An 11,271-nucleotide genomic window follows, 5' to 3' on the forward strand; every position below is an offset into this window, starting at 1 on the left:
TCTGTCTGGATATCTACTCCACACATGTGACAGCATCTGTCTGGATATCTACTCTACACATGTGACAGCATCTGTCTGGATATCTACACATGTGACTGCATCTGTTTTTTACATTACTCATTTCAAAACACCAAAATCAAGCTTAAGAAACTAATTTATTGCAAGAAAAATGGAAAAATATCCACAAAAGATATTTTCGATAAATTTTTAGCAGGTTGTGAGTCTGGCCTTTAATGGCTGAGCCATCTCTCCAGGAGGCTTAATTTAAGTTTTCTGTGTTTAATTGCAACGCTAAAGGACAAAAACAACACAAAAAGCTATTTTTGCCTTGGGGAGACTATGATAAATTAAGTCAAGAAAGGTAAGGGCAATTAAGACATTTTGTAATTTATTATATTTAAAATTATAACAGCATATAAAGCAAATTTTAAGAAACTTAAGCTTGGGGAGGAGTGAGGTTTACAGGAAGGAAGACAATACTCACTGGACTTACATTCCTGAATAATTTCTTAGGAGCATTTTGCAATCTCCAGGCCTTCAAGTAATCCATCCAAACAATTTTATCTTTTCTATAACCTAAAGAGAAGTGTACACCATTCAACATACCCACCAGATGCCATCACATCTATTTTACATATATTATTATTCCTAGTTTTAATCTTCTGTTATGTATTCAGTAACTCCTTAGCTCATTACAAACGAGTGATAGTAAATCTCCAAGGTGTTTTCATGTTGTTTAAATGTCTTAAGTTCAAAGTTGTTGAGTGTAGTTTCCATAATAAATGTAGGTCCCCACAGATGATTAATGTCCACTGGGAAACAGTGTTGCCCCATTCCCTGCCCTAGGCTTTTATGGAAGGGCACAAAGGGTGAGAGAAGAGTCCCACCCAGCATGATTGTCCTTCACCAGGAAGCCACATCACAAAGACAAAGAGAGGTCTTGATTCTTTAGCAGTCCCAATGGCCAGACACTTGGGAGAGATTAGCAACCCCTTCATAATCCAAAGGCCATCCTGGGTTCAATACCCAGAACTGCCAAAAACCAAAGGCTATTTGGCAGGTCCAGCTTTCTACTCCTAATCTTTATACATCACCCAGTAAAAATGCATTATCCTCCCATGTATGTGACCTATGTGAACGAGAATTTCTGGATAGATGCCATGTCTGCACAGACTGACTGGCTACTTAGGATTATTTTGGTCCTGTGGGGAGGTTGATGTTGAAGGTCAAGAGGCTATGTACCTCATCTAGGGGTAGTTCTGACAACCTGTTACAGCCATGCCTTGCCCACTTCTGCATCAGAACAAAACCCCCAAACTAATAGGTAGAATCCTTTCGGGGTCTATTAACTTAGCAAACCATTAGCTTCCACCAACCCAAAAACTAAAGATCCATCAGATAACAAACACCTTGGGCCTCTAGGAAAGCCTCCTCCATCTCGCCACACCTGCCTCTCTGATTTACTCAGCTGTGTACTTTAAACTCACCTTGATTCATGACTTTCTTTGTTCTGTGAAACTAGTAAAAAATCTGTGAAATTGTTTCCACATGGAAACATGGAATTTGGGATAACCTAGATACATGTTCCAGGTCCATGGTCACTCAAAATGGCTCCAGAATAAACTATCTCTTAAAGATTCTTTTTAGGATAAGAGACATGATTTCTGCATCAACACCTGAAGTGGCCCCAGTTAGACAGGATGAGTATTTTGTTATTGAATCTATAAACCAAATTCTTTGCAGAGTTCAAGATGACATTCACACATTAAACTTTACTTTTCCACCATGGTTCTCCACTAGTTTCCTCTCCTCCAGAAGGCATCCTGGTCAAATACTCCCTCCCCCAATACACACACACACACACACACACACACACACACACACACACGCACGCACGCACGCACGCACGCAAGCGCACACACACACTCCAGGACATCAACAGCTCTGGCTTCTGCTCTTGCCTGGGGGCCAAGCCGCTTTCTCATTTTATTGAAGTGTCTGGGATCCTGTGACTTCAGGGAGGCAGGATTAATAAGCTTTATATATGATTAAGTGCTCCCAAACAATGATATCTTCTTACCATAAACTCCTAGACTTAGAAAGACACATGAACTTTGCTTTTACACTTATCTCTAAGGCCCTGCCATGGTCTTAGTCTCTTTGGAGATCAAACTTTCGTTTGAAAATTCAATTCACACCAGCTCCCCTGCGAGTGTTTTATGAAATGGTGTTAAAAACATAAAAACAAAAAACGAAATAGCAAGTGTCCCTCTCTCCAGCTGATAAATGCACCCTGGCTCACCCTTAGGGATACGCAATTCGTGCTTGGTCTTTTCACACCACCCCACTGGATGAATGTCAGGGGAACCATCATTGGTCCAAAAATCACAGCAGCTCAAATCACCATCAAAATGCAGTCTCAGCCGGCAACCACACACCTGAAATGGAGATAGTTCACAATTGTTCGTTGTGAAACCGAAGCGGGCTCTAAAACCGATAAAAATAGACAACTGTTCAGTTGACATCATCAACACGAACCTGTCCAACTATGCATCCAAACATGTTCATCAAGGAACAAGTGTCTGTGTGATATGAAATACAACTAAAACCAAATGATGATAAAGGGGTATCTAGAACTTTCTGTAAAAATACATCTTTGAGATGAATATAGGAATCTGGGGTCAAAACAAATGTTTTTAATTGGCTATTAATTCAGCACCTATCAAATATTTTTTAAGAAAACACATCTTCTGCTGGTGGGTTTAATTCCCACCTCAAGAGAGTAGAGACTGACACACAGAATGACCTTAACCCATGGAGCCAGTGGATTTAACACAGAAAATAATGGCAGTCTGAGAAATACTTCTTCCAGGCTTTCTGTACAAGTCTAATCGCCTTTACCATCACATAGAACACGTGAATATGACTTTTCAGTTCAATGCTTTATAAATTTAGGCATCTTTTATTGATTTAATAACACGCTGAATAAACATTAGATTTTAAAATCCATTTCATCCCATCAATGGCAGTTCTCTGTGTATAATCTTCCTAAAATTGAGTGTATTTAAATGAATTCATTAGTCCAGCTAACCTATGAATAATTATGTCACTGTAAGAGGCGGAATAACACGGGTATCCTTAGATTATCATCAACTTTAGGACAGATCTATTTTTTTCAGTTAACTCAATGATAAATGTTAGTTGATAAAGAATTTACTAGAAAATTCATCATAGAAAAAATTTTTAAAGAAGTATATTTTATACATTATTGACCAAATTAATAGACTGGGACCATTTATGACAGAAAGTGCTGAGGTTTGCTATTTTCTACGAAACTGTCACCACACAATTGACCCAAGGCAGTAGCAACCCCTCTTACCTTGGCTACAGATAGCACACAGAATACAGAAGGATGTCGGGGATCAACGCCTTCTAATCTCATTCCAACCTGAGAGCCATTTTCATGTTCCAGGAAGGACTGACCCTATGAAATTTCCGGATACAATATCAGTCACTGAGATTTATTCACAATTTAATATAGAACATTTTATGGCACTGATATGTGGAATTTATAAATAAAAGGATTCCTAAAAGCAGAATAGAATAGTAGCCATCAGAAGCTGGGAGGGGTGGGGGAGAAGGAGATGCTCCCCCAAGCTTCAAAGCTGCAGTCAGACAGCAACACTGAATGAGAAGTATTTTAGGAGTTGAATATATCCGTGTGTGGAATGCATACAATATGTTGTCATGTCTGAATAATAATTATATGTGATTACAGCTTACCGAAAGTGAAGAAACAGAATTTAATAAAGGAATGTACCATGTAGTTTGGAAGCTTAATTTTTAAAGTGTAATATTTATGTCAATTCTTTGGTATTTTTATTCATATATACAATGTATTCCTTCCTCTAACTCAGCCCAGGTCTAGGTCCCTTCCTAACTTCATGCTCTCTTTTATTTTTTCTTTAATAATCTTCCAAGTCCAATTTGTGCTGCCAATAAATTTAAGGCTATGGAGTCACCCATTGGGATGGTTGACCTACTGGGTGCCTGAAATGGTTGACCTACTGGGTGCCGCACCCTTAAAGAAAATTGTCTCGCCTCTCCAGAAGCAGGTAACTGTCAAGAGATCCTCAGCTAGGGGTTAGGGCCAGCGAGACTGGCTTTATCTTACGCAGTTCTCATGCGGGCCACCACACCCACTGTGACTTTATCAACACAGTGTTCTTAGCATGTCCAGAAGGCACTGTTTTCCTCTGGCTTCCCTGGGCCTTTGGTTCTTTGTCTTTCTGCTCCTTCCTCCATGCCAGTACCTGTCCCTGACATGAAGAGAGTGCCACAGATGTCCCGTTTGCAGCTGAGCTCTCTGCACTTTTGCAAATGGTAGGTTTCTTCATTATTGATGGCTTATTATACAACTGTACCTCTTTATATGATCTGAGAGCTGTACTAAACTATGAATTTAGAGATAGCAATTAAATAGCCAATTGATACTACAGCCAATTAAAATAGTAATCGTCGTAGATTGGGAAGTTGGACTTTAACATGCTTTCAAAGAGTTCATCCGTAAATTTCTTATTTATTATTCATTATTTATTATTCAGATGATCTATCCCCAGTCTGTGGCTGGACTCTTTGCTTTGCTGACAGTGATGTTGATACATATAATCCCATTTACCCACTCTGTCTCCAACATATTCCTGCTGTGTGGCTAGGAAGGCCCGGAATTCATGATCCTTCTGCTTCTATGACTGGAATCCTGTGAGCCACTTTGAATTTTAATACAGAAAATCTATGAAGCCCCATGTCTTATGTCTAGCTGCATATGCAGCCTGTTGAAGCCTAACTCTAAGGCGTCCAACTTCTCAGAAGTTTCGAAAGGGTACAGTCAGAACACAGCTTCTCTATAAGAGGGGGGCGGGGGATGACTAAGCAAACACACGGAAGCTCAATACTGGACAATCATAAGAAAGAAGCTTCTGGTTATACAACAGAGAGCCAAGATCACCTAGCCTCAGTCAGCCAAGCTGCACAGCAGAGGGAGGAGTGACCTCGAAAGAGGGAGAGAAAAAGTAGGCAAGCTTGAGACAGCAATGGATACAGCAAAGCAGCCTGAACTTGACTGATCTGGGAACTGCACAGCATGGAGCCACAAGGGAGAGCCTCTGTGTGTCTTGGTATAGGCAGCATACTGCAACCAGGAGCTGGACTGAGAAGCAGCTCGTGGTTTTCTGTTCTTGTAACTCACAGCAAGCTTTGCCACACTGTCCTCCCAAGGGTTTGCCTGGTGGCGAAGAGAAGCACCAGTCAAATGTGACATGAAAAAGAAACACAGTGGGATTCAGCCTGGCACACAGAGAGGGGCAGGTCTGCCTCTCCCTTTAAGATAGCAGCTAGACAATAAGTTAGACAATAAGCAACTGGGACTAAGAAACATGTAATCCTATAGCAGGACCTGCAGCATCCTTCCAATCGTGACGATCTGTTGTTCAAGCCTGCATGCCCAGCAATCTCAGCACAGTTCAGCCCTGGCCTGGCATAAGACAATCTTCCTATGAGGAATCCCATCTAAAGCAATCCAGGCTCCACTCTGCCTTGGACTAGTAAGTGGGCAACCTTTCCAGCTGGCTTCAGTGACAAACCATTTCTGCTGACTTCACTGTGTGCTATACACGAAGGTAAGAGGCGGCTATCTCCAGCCACTGTGCTTCCTGGAGGAGATGTCTCAACAAGACATGGAGGAGAGAGTGGGAGAGGGAGAGAGAATTCACTCCTGCTTGTGGAACTGTGCCAAGAGAGACGAGAGTTAAATATATTTTAACTTCACACTTCTTTGATTTGTCTGTATTTGCTGATAAACAAGTATATACGCACATGTATGTGTGTGCATTTGTGTCAATATGTCTATGTGTGTATGTGTCTGTCTCTGCGTGTGTCTGCATGTGTGTGAATATATCTATGCATACTGTCTGTGTGTCTGTCTGTCTGTCTGCATGCGTGTGCATGTCCATGTGTATAAGTATCTGCATGTGTGTGTACCTGTTGTCTACCTGTGAGTTTCTCTGTATGGGTCTGTGTGTGTGTATTTGCATGTGTGTATATATCCATGTGTACATGTGTATGTGTGTCTGTCTGTGAGTCTCTCTGTATGTGTGTGTATGTGTGTATATGTGTATACCTATGTGTCTGTGTATTTAAGAGTTTCTTTTCTTGTTTGGGAGGGTCTTCAGGGTTTTGCGTTTGTTTTGCTGTGGTTATGTTTTCTCTCTCTTCATCTCCTTTAATTAATAGAATTCTTTTATTTTATACAAACTGTTTTATAATTAGGGCCTTCATTTGACACCTTTCAGCATTTTGATTTATCACATTTATTCTCTCTTAAATGTTTCCTTGTTTTAAAAATATCTTTAAAACATTTTCTTGTCAATGTATTTCTTCCCCCACCAATGTGGCAGCTGTTACCAGAACTATACATTTTATAATATTTTATTTTATTTCTGATTCTAATTCAATGCTATTTGCTTCTGTTAGTAGTAATTCTCCTCCCTACAGATACTGGGGATCAAAGACATGCTTTGCCCTGTGAAGATGTTCTGTCATGGAAGAACATTCCTAGCCGAGCTTAAGAATCCGCACATATTGCTCAATTCTACCCACCCCTACTCCAAGTCAAAATGATACTATAACTCAAAAGAGAAAGAAGATTAAAAAACCTGAAGCCAACAACCAGTATCCAAGCATGCAGGGTGTGATGGTCCTGAAGACCTGCCCATGGATAAATACTCCACCTCCTGCAGTTATAACAGAGATGAAATAAACGGGCTGTGGACACTCCATCAGTGCAGGGCCACCCTATGTTACACCCAGGCCATTGGTAAGACTAGGAATGACTACAGACGGCGTGCCCTACATATGCAAACATGTACAATCATCCTGCTCTTGTAAGACCCCAAGGAAAGGCAGGAACTTCAGGCTCTGATAACTCCACACTGTCAAAAGACAATGATGTCACCAGAGAAGTCAAAGAAAAATTTACCACAGATCCAGCTAGAAACACGTTGAACTCCTTACTATAATCCAGTATCCCCAGTAATTGTCAAAAAAGGGACGGGGGGAGAACAAACTAAAGGTACAGAAAATGTATTCGGTGACACGATACCAGGAAACTGACCACTACTTGGAGAAACATGGATATCCAGGTACAAGGATTGTCTAGAAACTCAGAAAATTGACCAGAAAAGATCCCTCTCATGGTATACTTTAGACAAAATGCCAACAGTAAAAAACTGAGAGAGAATCCTGTACTGAAAGAGCCAAATCACTTATCAGGGCAGACAACATCTGAATAATATCAGATTTGTCAATAAGAACTCTGAAGCCAGGGTGATGGCTGAATAGGTATGTCTCCATAGACTCATGTGTTTGAATGCTCGGCCCACAGAAAGTGGCACCATTAAGGAGGTGTGGCCTTGTTGGAGTAGGTGTGGCCTTGGGGGAAATGTGTCACTGTGGAGGTGGGCTTTGATGCCCAGTGTGGTACACAGTCTTCATTTCTGATGCCTGCAGATCAAGACGTAGAACTCTCAGCCCCTTCCTTCTCTAGCACCATGTCTGTCTGCACACCATGTCTAGCTATGATGAAATGGATTAAATTTCTGAAACTGTAAACCCATCCAGATGAAATGTTTTCCTTTATAAGAGTTGCTGTGGTCATGGTGTCTCTTCACAGCAATAAAACCCTAACTAAGACACTAGGTAGCTATCTAGCCCAGATTACAATATCAAGAACAAGTAACCTAGGAATACAAGGAAGCTAAAGCAATTCATGAGCACTCCCATATTGCAGATGACACCTGAAGGAACACTAAACACATCAGAGCAAGGTAAACACAACACAAAGAATGAAGAAAATAATAAGTCCTACCGAAAGACTAAACAAGAAAACTAGAATTAATTAGGAAACAATTAAACATCAGGTTTTTTTAAAGTATGCCAAGAATTAGTACACACCTAATTGTTGCACTGGATTTAAAGGGTCCTAATTCTCCAAATAAAAGTTGACTGGCTAATGGAATTATAATTAAATATCCTTCTATTTCCAACCTATAAAAAAAACAGCACTCCATCAAATACAGTCTGGAAGTTAAAAGATAAAAAAATATATATATTCCAAATAAATGAAACCCAGGTAAAGCAGGCAGACCTATCTACACCTGTCATGTAAAGCAAATTTCAAGTGATTAAAAAAACATGAAAGTTGCTACGTTAGTAAAAGGAAAAACACACAGAAGACACAGTATATGCTTTAGTATACATTCCAATATATTTATTACATAGTAGTATATATGCTAAATTACATACAAATTGTTATATATTTATTATGTTCAGTATATGTATATAGAGAACATCTCTACACAGAATCTCATAACCAAATGCTAAGGGGAAATGACGAACACAGGAGTCATAGTACAAACCAGTGAATGTTTGCAGTACCATGCTCTGGTCAAACGGCCACCCAGCTCTGAGAAAAGGATAAAAACTCCACACTAAACCACAGTTAACATGAACTTAACAGTCATCGACATAATGTTCTATCCAAAACTGCAGTCTATGCATTCTTTAGAGCAGCTCACAGAACTTTCTCCAAAATAGAACACATTTTAGGCAAAAAGCCAAGTCATTACAAAAAAAAAAAAAAGAATCAAAACAATTTGCTCAAAGCCCATCAGATCATAATGGAGTAAAATTAGAAATCAAAAGCAAGAGAAAGAACAGAGTCGACAAAAATATGAGATTGAGCAATGACCTTAAAATGATTAGTAATTCACTGAAGAAATCAAGGAAAGGACAGTATCCTAGGATCAAATGAAAATACAACATGAGAATCTGTAGGATGTAGCAAAAGAATGGAAGGGGGCATGTATGGCCACGAAAGATAATGAAAATCAACAACACAATGATGCATCTTTAGAACCCAGAAAAAAAAGTACAGGTAAAGAACAAACAAACAAACAAATAACAGAAGAAAAAATATGACAAACCCCATATCAGTAGAAGGGCAGAAAGAAATAATAAAGATCAGAGCAGAAATGAGTGATACAGACTTTAAAAGGATGACTCAGAGCACCAATGAACTGATTCTTTGTGGAGATTAAGCACACAGAGAAGCCCTTAGCCAAAATGTCTAAGAGAAACAGAGAACTGTATTAATAAAATCAGGTCAAAAAGAGAAAGAGATTGCAACAGATAACACTGAAATTCAGATTAGGGATTATGTGAAAAAAAATGCACACCTCAGTAAGTTCAAACAAAACCAAATAAACTGATATATTTCTAGATACACATGACTTACTATAATGGAATTTGTATATCTTAAGAAAACTTTACTGATCAATAACAAGTAACAAGACTGTTCTTTTTTTTTTTTTAATTCAGGACAGTGTGGAAGCACAGCAGCGTGTTTTATCAAATATGTTCCTCTAAGGAGTCCATTAAAGGGAAAGGAAAGGCGAGGAACACTTGTGGCCTCATAAAGTCAGTGTCACCTTTAATACTGAATACGAGTGCAACAAAAACTATGGAGAGCTTCCTGAAGGACTGTAAGTAGGGAGAACTGTCCACGGCTGAGCATGGCAGTGCATACTCTTGTTCCTAGGACATGGGAGGCAGAGGCAAGAGGACAGTGAGTTCCGAGACCATCCTGCACTACTACGTTGTCAGATGCTATCTCGGAACAATGAAAATGAAGATACAGAATGGATGGAACAATGATGACCAAGTGAGTTTCATCCTGGAATACAGAGCTGGCTCAACACATGCAAAGCAATAAACAAGACAGCACGTAAACAGGACCGAGTTTGAAGGAACTAGAAATAGGAGGATCATACTCAACACAATAAAAGATGTATATAACAAATCCATAGCCAACAACACTCAATGGGGGAGACTGGAAGTATTTCCTCTAAATTAAGGAACAAGACAAGAATTTTGATTTTCTTTACTTGCACTTCCTAAGTAAAGGACTTGAAATCTTAGCTGGAACACTATGACAATTATGATGATTTCAGGCTAACATGTTGGCATCACGCAGACTCATGTTTTAGCTGCCTTTTTCATGGCCAGGGGCACTATTTAGGAGCCTATACAATCGTTAGAGGATAAGGCTTAGCCAGAGCAAGTAACTCATTATGAGCCGGCTATTTATGGTTCTACCAGGAACTTGATCCTGTTCTTACACTTTCTGCTTCCTGGTCCCTCACAGTAGGGTGCCACCACCCCTACTTCTGTTGTCATGAACTTTACCATAGTTTTTGTCATGAAAAACTGAGACCCTCTGAAACCATGAGCCAAAATAAATTTTTGGGAGGCATTTTGGTCACAGTGATGGAAAAATTACTACTATAATAAGCAGGAAGAGAAAAAAGCTGGTACCAAGAGTGGTGTCACTGGTGTGACCATACTTAACCACGTGGCTCTTGGGCCTTTGGGCAAGTTTGTGGGAGGAACATTTCCCAGATGGGCACTGAAGCAATCCTAGATTTTTTTTTTGAAACAGCTTTCAATAACTGAGATGGTTGAAGTTACCTGTCCACTTGATAGAATCTGGTATCATCCAAGGGATGGATGATGTCTAGGCATGTCTGGGGGGTGTTATCCTTACGGCAATATATGTGGGAAGACCCAACCACTGAGGTGGTCCAGTTCACTGGTCAGGATTCTGAACTGTCAGTGGGTAAGCTGAGCACAGGCATTATTATTTTTCTGATTAGGCAATTTTAAGCCAGGATAGCATTCAGACTATAATATGGTTATTGCAGGCTTGTTTTAGACAGATTAAGGTGAGGATTAAGAAAGAAAATCAAATATGGATGATTTGAGATACACATATGTTTTGCTATAAAAGAAGATGGACATGTTTGATGCTATAGACAATTCAGATTAAAAACAAAGCAACTGTAATTGTTAAAGAGATACCTGACATCAAAGAGAAGCTGTTCTCTGTGCCCTGGGACAGTAGAAAAGATGCCTTGGAAAAAAATCATAACCATTTAAGGCTCCAAGTTACAAAACTGAAAAATTGTTTGAAAAGATTTCCTGTAGAAATTAGTATTTACAAGAATGTTCTGCTCAAACGGGGTCACTAATTTTACTGAAAGTAAAAATACTTTCAGTAGGTCTAACTGCACAAGCATCTAAGGTTTCTTTTCTTCTTCATCTTCTTCTTCTTCTTCTTCTTCTTCTTCTTCTTCTTCTTCTTCTTCTTCTTCTTCT

General features: G+C 39.6%; 1 protein-coding gene across 1 annotated transcript in view; it reads right to left on the bottom strand.

The window, feature by feature from the left end:
* The window catches only part of L3mbtl4 (L3MBTL4, histone methyl-lysine binding protein), a 272,089-nt gene extending 267,692 nt beyond the window's left edge, over positions 1-4,397 (bottom strand). Inside the window, 4 exon segments of the mRNA XM_026789485.1 lie at positions 485-576; positions 2,303-2,438; positions 3,380-3,484; positions 4,314-4,397. Coding sequence (XP_026645286.1) covers positions 485-576; positions 2,303-2,438; positions 3,380-3,484; positions 4,314-4,397 — 417 coding nt within the window.
* Between the last annotated feature and the right edge of the window lie 6,874 nt (positions 4,398-11,271).

This window comes from Microtus ochrogaster, unplaced genomic scaffold (assembly GCF_000317375.1).
Source record: "Microtus ochrogaster isolate Prairie Vole_2 unplaced genomic scaffold, MicOch1.0 UNK20, whole genome shotgun sequence".
Taxonomy (NCBI): Eukaryota; Metazoa; Chordata; class Mammalia; order Rodentia; family Cricetidae; genus Microtus; species Microtus ochrogaster.